At 44.3% G+C, this 11,072-nt stretch overlaps 1 protein-coding gene across 1 annotated transcript in view; it reads left to right on the top strand.

Annotated features, from left to right (window-relative positions):
* Positions 1 to 280: 280 nt before the first annotated feature.
* FBXL2 (F-box and leucine rich repeat protein 2) overlaps positions 281 to 11,072 on the top strand; it is a 65,481-nt gene continuing 54,689 nt past the window's right edge. Inside the window, exons 1-2 of the mRNA XM_074988208.1 lie at positions 281 to 383; positions 1,671 to 1,729. Of these exons, the coding sequence (XP_074844309.1) occupies positions 381 to 383; positions 1,671 to 1,729 (62 nt within the window). The 5' untranslated portion in view covers positions 281 to 380. The remainder of the gene's footprint in view (positions 384 to 1,670; positions 1,730 to 11,072) is intronic.

The raw sequence follows: 11,072 nt of genomic DNA, 5'->3' as shown, positions 1-11,072 counted from the left end.
TGCCTGGAGCCCATCCCGCGCCGCGCGCCCGCCCCTTCCCGCAGCGGCCCCCCCGGGACGAGAGACCATGAGGCGGGGCCACTCCAGGGGGCGCTGCTGCCCTCCGTCTCCGCCCACATTCCGGCCGCGCTCGCTCTCCCACCTCCCCCGCCGGACATCCTCGAGCTCCGCCTCCCCGCGACCACGCCCCCGGCCCTTCCCAAGCTCTACTCCCCGCCTATTCAGGTCACGTGAAGAGGCATGGCCGAATCAGCAGGGGGTCACATGCTCCGCTGATCCAGCCCCCTGGCTGCGGCTGCGCGCGCAGACCCTGCACCTGTGGCTGACTGCTCTGGATTCCTTGTCACCAGGACAACCGGCCCCGCCGCAGCGCGTTGGCCATGGTGAGTGTCTCCCCCGCCCCGCGCGACTGCAGCGCCCTGAGCCCCAGCCCCTGGTGTGGGGGGTGGGATGCGAGAGGGGGCGCCCCCCAGCGCTGTGTGACGCTGGGCGGGGCTAGGTGTGAACGGGTTGGGCGGGTTTGTGGGGTGTGTCTGTGTGTGAGATGTGGGGGGCTGGGGGCGAAATCTGGAGTCCATCATTGCCTGGCAAGCTGGGGCTGCCCCCGCCCCGGAATGATGCTCCGTGTGCAATCTGGTATTGGAGCGGACTCCCCATGCATGACCATCCAACAGCATCTGAGAACTTGTAATCTTCCGTGGGGCCTTTTAGGTTGTATACATTCTTGTCTTTCTCCTGAGCGCCAGGAAATTGAATGGATGTGTAAGTAAACTTGCTTCTGCTGATTGCACCAGCGTGCCTTGGGAGCAAGAACAGAAAAATAAATCACACTCTTCTTCGTTTTTAGGAGGGTGGTGGGTCATGTAATGCATATCTGGCCTATGTGTACCAAAATTGGGCTGGCAGCAAATTCTAGCTAGGGGTAAAAGGCCAAGATGGAACCAGAACGTAGCAGTATTATTCAGACCCAGTAGTGGGGGAATATCAAACTCTCAAGTCAAACCCACGAGGAAAATGCAAAGAAAACCTTGGACAACTTGCAGAAGATCTCCTGAGATTGAAGGAAAACTGGGGTACTCCTGGGGTCAGCTAGAAGTTTTATTCTGAGACAGAGTGACATGGAGGAGACTTGTAGAGGTCTTATGCTCCACCCAGAGAGCAAGGATTTAAATCAAGTAAGATTACCTCACAGAGGTCATTCAAGTGACAGAATCAATTGCTTCCAGCGATCTCTGTGACACTTTCTACTTTAGCCCTATTGCGGCAGGGCTGGATGGGTCAACCCAGGGGGACCCCATGACTCTTAGTGGGTAGGTCAGAGGGGACCCCAGAGTCACAGCACTGATGGGTGCAAGAGCCTCTTCACCCTCATTTTGTCATGATTATTTTTAGTAAAAGAGACAGGTCATGGGCCATCATGGATTTTTGTTTATTGCCTGTGACTTTTGTTTAAAAAAATAAAGCAAAGATTTTGTCATGGTTAAGTTACTGATATAAAAGATTGGCTATTAGATACTAGGCGCAATCATATTGCAGTTGCCTTAAATTGCAGGATGTGCTGAGTTTTTAAAAAAGAGACAGTGCATGAATTAAGTTGTAATCCTTTCTTTCTTTCTTGGTGTAATGAGTCAGTGGGGTTTTTTCATAATGTATTTTGTTTCATTTTTCAGGTTTTCTCAAATGATGAAGCCACCATTAACAAAAAGTTACCCAAAGAACTTCTGTTAAGGTAATTCTAGTTAACTTGTACATAGTTACAATTTGAATCTGATGATTAGCTTTGTATGGCTTTCTGAAATAAAATATTAAGAGAAGGAGCCGTGCTAGTGTATACACTATCAAAACAAAAAGCAGTCAAGTAGCACTTTAAAGACTAGCACAATAGTTTATTAGATGAGCTTTCGTGGGACAGACCCACTTCTTCAGACCTTAGCCATACCAGAACAGACTCAATATTTAAGGCACAGAGAACCAAAAACAGTAATCAAGGAGGACAAATCCTGCTGCCAGCTTTGTCCACATATCTTCTCTGGAAGTACCATCACTGGACCTAACCAGGTTACTCACAGAATCACGGGTGCTTTCTCATGCTCCTCCACTAACATAATTTATGCCATCATGTGCCAACAATGCCCAGATGCTTTGTATATTGGATAGACTTCTAACTCCCTTAGACAAAGGGTTAATGGGCACAAAACAGACATCAAACCACTCCAGATCCACAAACCAGTTAGTCAACATTTTAATGGAATGGGGTATTCTATTAATGACCTAAAGGTATGTGTGTTACTGGAAAAAAAAACTTTTGCACTGTTCTTCAAAGTGAAACAGCCAAGCTGGCTTTTATATTCAAATTTGGCACATTAACACGTGGTTTAAACCAGGATGGGAACTTTCTGAGTCAGGATAGGGGCTTGTCTGCATACTTGGCTTAATCTAATTCTTGACCTCACCCCCCCGCACCCCGCCACTCTCTGATTTGCTCACCTTGATCATTTTTTTCTGATTTGTCCTCCTTGATTACTGTTTTTGGTTCTCTGTGCCTTAAATATTGAGTCTGTTCTGGTCTGGCTATGGTCTGAAGAAGTGGGTCTGTCCCACGAAAGCTCACCTAATAAACTATTTTGCTAGTCTTTAAAGTGCTACTTGACTGCTTTTTGTTTTGAAATAAAATATGCTTTTCTTTTTTACTTAAACCTGTGAGCCAAAATATAGTTTGTCAGATTGTATTTTTGATAGGCCTTGAACTTACATTTTATTCTTGATGGAAAATATAGGAAAATACATAGCCTTCCTCCTGAAATCTATATCAAATTCTGATAATATTATACTGTTAAGTGCCAGTTTATGCATTATCAGGTAGAGCAGTAAGAGATTGTAAAATGACTATAATTATGATTCTTTAAAAATCAAAAACTAAAATCAAACTTTTGAGGGTTTGACATGGGCGAAGATATTGTTTTCCTGCTCTGTTAATTGTATATTGAATAGACAAAATCTTGTTCCCTGTCACACAGTATTATTTTCATGCTCTGTGTCAATAACATTCTGTCCCTTTCTTTATATAACAGCAATGAAGGGTCCTGTGGCACCTTATAGACTAACAGAAAAGTTTTGAGCATGAGCTTTCATGAGCACAGACTCACTTCATCAGATGCTGGTCTTGGAAATCTGCAGGGCCAGGTATAAATAAGCCAGAGCAAGGGTGGGGATAACCAGGTTAGCTCAGTCAGCAAGGATGAGGCTTACTACCAGCAGTTGATCTGGAGGTGTGAACACCAAGGGAGGGGAAGCTGCTTCTGTATTTAGCCAGGCATTCGCAGTCTTTGTTTAAGCCGGAGCTGGGGGCATCGAATTTGCAGATGAATTATAGCTCAGAAATTTCTCTTTGGAGTCTCGTCCTGAAATTTCTTTGCTGTAGGAGAGCTACTTTTAAGTCTGCTACTGTGTGGCCTGGGAGATTGAAGTGCTCTCCTTCGGGTTTTGGATATTGCCATTTCTGATGTCTGATTTGTGTGCGTTTATTCTTTTACGTAGAGACTGTCCAGTTTGTCCGATGTATATAGCAGAGGGGCATTCCTGGCACATGATGGCATAAATTATATTGGTAGATGTGCAGCTGAATGAACCCACGATGGTGTGGCTGATCTGGTTAGGTCCTGTAATGGTGTTGCTGGTGTAGACATGTGGGCAGAGCTGGCAACGAGGTTGGTTGCATGGATGGGTCCCTGAGTTAGAGGGACTGTGGTCCGGTGTATAGTTGCTGGTTAGGATTTGCTTCAGGTTGGCAGGTTGTCTGTGGGCAAGGCCTGGTCTGCCTCCCAAGACCTGTGAAAGTGGGGGATCATTGTCCAGGATGGGTTATAAATCCCTGATGATGCGCTGTAGAGATTTTAGCTTTTCATAAATAACCAACCTTCAACACAAACTTCCACACCGCTGAACTTTACTAAAATAAGACGGGAGACTTACATTAGACACTTCACTACTCTACAGAGGAAAAAGGACAGCAAGCTGTCTAAACTCCTGCCTGCCACACAGAGCCACAGCAGTGGTACCACTAACTCAGCCAGCAATATCGTGAATCTGTCCAGCTACACACTCAGCTCAGCAGAAGAGTCTGCTCTTTCTCAGGGACTCTCTTTTTGCCCCACCACCCGCACAAACATAATACAGTTCTGCGGTGATCTGGAAGCCTACTTTCGCCGTCTCAAACTCAAAGAGTACTTTCAACACAACACTGACCAGCACACCGTTACACAGACACCCTCCCAGCAGCACAGGAAGAATAACTCCACGTGGACTCCTCCTGAGGGTAGAAATAACAGTCTGGACCTACATATAGAATGCTTTCGCCGACGCGCACAGGCAGAAATTGTGGAGAGACAGCATCGTTTGCCTCACAACCTCAGTTGTGCAGAATGCAATGCCATCCACAGCCTCAGAAACAACCCTGACATTATAATCAAAGAGGCAGATAAAGGAGAAGCTACTGTCATCATGAACAGGTCTAACTACCAGAAGGAGGCTTCCAGACAGCTCTCCAATACCAAATTTTACAGGCTACTTTCCTCAGATCCCACCAAGGAATACACTAAGAAACTACACCATCTGTTCAGGACACTCCCTACACAAGCACAAGAACAGATTTATACCAACACACCTCTAGAGCCCCGTTCGGGCCTATTCTACCTACTACCCAAGATCCACAAACCTGGAAATCCTGGATGCCCCATCATCTCAGGCATTGGCACTCTCGCTGAAGGACTGTCTGGTTATGTGGACTCTGTCCTCAGACCCTGTGCCACCAGCACTCCCAGCTATCTCCGAGACACCACTGACTTCCTGAGAAAACTGCAAGACATTGATGACCTACCAGAAAACACTATCCTAGCCACCATGGATGTAGAGGCTCTCTATACCAACATCCCACACAAAGATTGAATAAATGCTGTCCGGAACAGTATCCCTGATGATGCTAAAGCACATCTGATGGCTGAGCTGTAACTTTATCCTCACACACAACTATTTCAGATTTGGCGATGACATATACCTTCAAATCAGCGGCACAGCTATGGGTACCCGCATGGCCCCTCAATATGCCAATATTTTCATGGATGACCTGGAACAGCGCTTCCTTAGCTCTCGTCCACTGACACCCCGTCTCTACTTATGCTACATTGATGATATCTTCATCATCTGGACCCATGGGAAGGAGACTCTGGAGGAATTCCACAGGGACTTCAACAACTTTCACCACAACATCAACCTCAGCTTGGAACAGTCCACACAGGAGATCCACTTCCTGAACACCACAGTGCTAATACACGATGGGCACATCAATACCACCCTGTACCGTAAACCTACTGACTGCTACGCCTACCGTCATGCCTCCAGCTTCCATCCCAGACACACCACACGATCCAATGTCTACAGCCAAGCACTAAGATATAACCGCATTTGCTCCAACCGCTCTGACAGCGACAAACACCTACAGGATCTCTACCAAGCATTCTTGAAACTGCAGTACCCACCTGAGGAAGTGAAAAAACAGATCAACAGAGCCAGACGTGTGCCACGAAGCCTCTTACTACAGGACAAGCCCAAGAGAGAAACCAACAGAACACCACTAGCCATCACCTACAGTCCTCAGCTAAAACCTCTACAGCGCATCATCAGGGATTTACAACCCATCCTGGACAATGATCCCCCACTTTCACAGGCCTTGGGAGGCAGACCAGGCCTTGCCCACAGACAACCTGCCAACCTGAAGCAAATCCTAACCAGCAACTATACACCGGACCACAGTCCCTCTAACTCAGGGACCCATCCATGCAGCCAACCTCGTTGCCAGCTCTGCCCACATGTCTACACCAGCAACACCATTACAGGACCTAACCAGATCAGCCACACCATCGTGGGTTCATTCAGCTGCACATCTACCAATATAATTTATGCCATCATGTGCCAGGAATGCCCCTCTGCTATATACATCGGACAAACTGGACAGTCTCTACGTAAAAGAATAAACGCACACAAATCAGACATCAGAAATGGCAATATCCAAAACCCGAAGGAGAGCACTTCAATCTCCCAGGCCACACAGTAGCAGACTTAAAAGTAGCTCTCCTACAGCAAAGAAATTTCAGGACGAGACTCCAAAGAGAAATTTCTGAGCTACAATTCATCTGCAAATTCGATGCCCTCAGCTCCGGCTTAAACAAAGACTGCAAATGCCTGGCTAAATACAGAAGCAGCTTCCCCTCCCTTGGTGTTCACACCTCCAGATCAACTGCTGGTAGTAAGCCTCACCCTTGCTGACTGAGCTAACCTTGTTATCCCCACCCTTGCTCTGGCTTATTTATACCTGGCCCTGCAGATTTCCAAGACCAGCATCTGATGAAGTGAGTCTGTGCTCATGAAAGCTCATGCTCAAAACTTTTCTGTAAGTCTATAAGGTGCCACAGGACCCTTCGTTGCTGTTACAGATCCAGACTAACACGGCTACCCCTCCGATACTTTCTTTATGTAGTTATGCCAGTGACTGTTTAGGCTTTTTGTTTTGAAATAGCTTTTGTTAATAACTTTTTGGAAGCTTTTGCTTTTTCATTTATCTTAACAAGAAACCTCTTCTAGCTCTTTTTGTTATTTCCTACTGTGTAATGTTTAAGAAGACTGGGAAGGAAAACTAAAAACAAACAAAATTAATATTTTATTCATGCTAATTCAGTCAGCCATAGACTTGCTATAGTGTCGTTTCTTCTGGAAAACCTCAGAGTAGGTAGGGGTTAACTACAGTATATGCTCAAAAGACACTATGTGGTCATGGAACTGATGGATAGCACTACTCGCACAGTTCAGAAAAAGATTATTTCAAATAAAATTTGAACTGCCTATCATGACAAACATCTAGGTCTGAAATACTTGAAGACATTCATTTTTGTATGAATCCAAACGTGGCCTGAAACTGACAGCTCAGCAGCTCGCCTGATGGTTGTAGTTCTCATACAGTCTGTCCTTCATATTAACATGTCCATATATACTTTGCTGCAATTGCCAGTCTTTGTGGTGGTGTCACTAGAAATGAGTTCACACTACATCCTTTAACCCATGCTGCTCTTCAGTGTGTCATCACTTCCTGCCTATTAAGTGGAAGAATGTTTGCAATAGTTTGTATTTTCTGTGTTCTGCTAAAAGGAGTGTTCCCAATATATTCTGCATGCCTCAAATGTGCCCATTTACTAGAACACTGTTATTCTTGTAGCATCACAGAAACTGGTTTATGTTTAAAGAAATTAGACTTCAGCTTTGGGTTGTTGTTTTTTTTCCAAGTAAGCTTGAATTTTCTTTGAGGGAAAATTTTTTACTTCTTCACAGTGAATGTGTGTAGCATGCAACTTCAGACCTGTTAGAAAAACCTGTCTGTTTTATCAACAGACATAGCACATTGTACAGTGTGTGATATTAATGCATTTTTAAGCATGTGAATTTTCAATTTGTCAACTTTTTTATTGTCACAAATATTTTTCACATCTTGAAATTGTGTAGAGTAGGAGAGATTTCTGGAAACAAGTTTCTAATCATTTTGTATTGCTTCATTCAGAACTGTTGCAATCCGTTGGTGAAAGCTGACAAAAGGTTCAGAGCTCTTTTACAGCAATTCCTAACAAGCCTGACAAACTGACTACACCTAGCACACTGCTTTCTTGCTATTTATCCATATATGATTGTCACAAAAAATTGCAGCTGAGTTGTGGACAAGACATGAAAAATTGTGGAAAAGTAATAATGGACTTTACTTATCATAAATAATAAGGCATTTATTACTTTCTCTCAATTTTCCACTGTTGGGTGCGTGGAGCTAAGAGTGGGGGCTCCTGCTGTCAAAATTGGATTGAAAGCCTAATATTGTGGAGTCAACAATTTTTAAAGCAAGTTTAAATATGGCATTACTTAAGCCTATGTCAGTACTGCAGTGGAAGATCAACCTGCTCAGGGTTGATCTTCCAGGGTTTTGTTTTGCGTGGTGCGTGAAACAGTGCTTTCCAGAGTCAAGGTAGACCCCAGAATCTCTTGCATCCGAGATGATTAAGAAAGGCTGATGGGAGAAACACTCCAGTCAGTCGTCATCTGCATAGGCAGCTGTGGTAGTTGACTGCTAAGTTGATTTTTAGCTACCCAATTGGCATAGCTAAAGTAGTGTATCAGCGGTCGACTGCTATGTCTAGTGCAGACATAGACTAAGTTTGTTTTTGCTGTACATCTTTCTCAGTGCTGTAATATTTTATAGGAGCTGATCCTCATTTGACTTGGAAAAGTGACACTGTCTCTTTGGGGTAACAACCTTGGTGTTTCTGTGAGTAGCCAGTGACGGGTCAGATATCGCAGGTGAATGCTTCAGAAGTGATTGGGATATACCAGTTGTTGACCTCAGGATGTTCTGTGCACGTTTAGCAGGTTGGTAGTGTCAAGGATCTGACAAAGATTTAAGTATAAGTCTGTCTCTTTGTGAAGGCCTGGGCCGCCCCCCCCCCCCCCCCAAGAAAGTGTCGTAAGTGTATATAAGAGGTGGACAATAAGTGGCCTGCAGGCCAGATGAGATTCACAAAGGTGAGCTCCTGAAGGGCCACCAGATGCTTTATTTACCTGTACATCTGCAGGTATGGCTACTTTTGGCACTCATTGGTTGTGGTTTGCTGTTTCTGGCCAATGGGAGCTGCAGGACATGGTGCGAACTATGCCACTGCTTTGCATGGCTCCCATTGGCCAAGAACAGCAAACCATGGTCAACAGGAGCTGTGAGCAGCTGTACCTGTGGCCGTGCAGGTAAATAGAGTATGGCATCCCACCAGTGGCTAACCTTAGCAAGCCTCGTCTGGTGCGCAGGCTGCCCACTCCTGCTTTTATGTAGACTACTAGGTAAAACTCAATTTATCCTTTCCTCTTAGCATATACTTACTGTGGCATGTTGAGTCACACAGATCCTTGAATTTGAGAACGATTGTACCACTGAGCCCTCCTGCCTTCCACCTGGGATGTCCCCTGCCCTGTCTTGCTGAGCTAGAATCTGGGCTCTCCCTCACCAAAGCAGAAAGTTGTGATTACAGCCCACAGCAGAATAACACAGACACTGAGAAGGATCTCAACTTTGAGAAGACTCAGTCACAGGGACTTGACACAGCACCCAGGTGCACTACCCCAGTGGGATCAATATCCCAGATAAATCATCTTACTCTGCATAAAAGTTTTACAAAGAGCAAGATTATAAAGTTTGCCCCCTTTATTGATGAAAAAGAGAGATGCACAGCTTTTGTCATTTCCCCAACCCCATCCCTGATAACACTTATTTACACTGGGCTTAAATAAAAGTGATTTTATTAAGTATAAAAAGTAGAATTTAAGTGGTTGCAAGTGATAACAGACAGATCAGAGTAAGTTACTAAGGAAAACGAAACAAAACATGCCAACTAGGCTTAATACACTAAGGGAAGTTGTTACAAATTGTGATTTCCTACTCTAGTTCTTATTTGTCTCACACAAGCCCAAAACTTCAAGCTTGTACTGTTTTATCTCTTCTGCAATGTGTGCTGTCTTCCCCACTTGATACATGGTCCAAACATTCTGTGTACCAAACTGTGTGGTTGTCCGGGGTGAGATTGAAGGATCTACTGAGATTGAAGGACAATTATTGGGGTACTCCTGGGGTCATTTAGAAGTTTTGTCCTGAGACAGAGTGAAGTGGATGACACTTGTAGATGACCTATGCTCCACCCAGAGTACAAGGGTTTAAGTCAGTAAGTCTAAGTCTAGTTCTTATTTCAGGTAAAGTCCTTTTCAGGCCAGAGCTGATTTTTTTTCCTGACCTAGGTCTAGCAGCTTCTCTTCACTCCTGTCATTAGAGTTCTTTTGTTTCCAGGTGTTTTCATGTATCCTCTTGGGGTGAAAAACAGTCTGGCTGTGTCTGCATGGGCACAAGTCTTCGAAATAGCCATATTTTGAAGATTACTAATGAGGTGCTGAATTGAATATTCAGTGCCTTATCAGCATTAGGACACTTCTGGTCGCGGCGCTTCAAAAGCCCCACTTTCAAAAGCGCGTGGCTTGGTGCAGCTACATGGGGGTCCTTTTTGAAAGGACCCCGCCCCTTTCGAAATTGCCTTATTGATCGGAATAAGGGGATTTCAAAAGGGACAGGGTCCTCTCGAAAAGGACCCCCGTGTAGCTGCGCTGAGCTGCGCGCTTTCGAAAGCGGGGCTTTCGAAGTGCCGCGGCTGGAAGCGTCCTAATGCCGATGGGGGCTGAATATTCAATTCAGTGCCTCATTAGTAATCTTCGAAATGGCCATTAGCATGGCTATTTCGAAGATTTGTGCCCGTGTAGACACATCCTCTGTGATTTTAAGGTCATTAATCCTCCGCTCTGCTTCTCAAGATTATACAATGCTAGTGAAACTACAGAAAATGGTCCTCCATGTCAATCTAATTACTAATTTTGAAAAGAGATGTTGGCTGTTCGGTATAAAGAACTGTGATTATGGGTTTAATTTTTTGGTTGGGTGTGTCAACTACTAATATGGCCAATATATATTACTCTTAAAAGAATTGTTTTGATGCTGTGGTAAAGATCTTAGTTTCTAAAATATATTGTCTGTTTGAGCAAGAATAAGCATTTATTTGTGGTGCTATAAAATTATGAACCAAAGTAGTGTGATTAACATTGACATCAACCAGCAGCAGCCAGCAAGTTCAGTTAAGATGACTAATGTTCTCCAAAATGTACACAGCCTGAATGCAAACCAAATGCACAGGTTGTGTCTGTCTGTCACAATGCTCAGTATTTATTGTCTTGAGGTATTACGCAACCATCAGAGGACTTCAGATTGCTCTAGAGAATATAATTAACATCCTCATTTTTCACTAAATTAATTATATATTGATTCCTTTAATTAAGGAGTAATTCAATCTTGATAGGATTCTGTTCACTGTACACAAGTTGCATAGTAAGTGCCACTGAAAATAAAGTGAAACCAAATGCTCAGTTGCTGGTTGTAAGAGAAAACAAAATTAGGACAA

This window comes from Carettochelys insculpta, chromosome 2, assembly GCF_033958435.1.
Source record: "Carettochelys insculpta isolate YL-2023 chromosome 2, ASM3395843v1, whole genome shotgun sequence".
NCBI lineage: Eukaryota > Metazoa > Chordata > Testudines > Carettochelyidae > Carettochelys > Carettochelys insculpta.
Note: the sequence above shows the minus strand (reverse complement) of the source record. Positions and strands in the feature narration are given on the sequence as shown.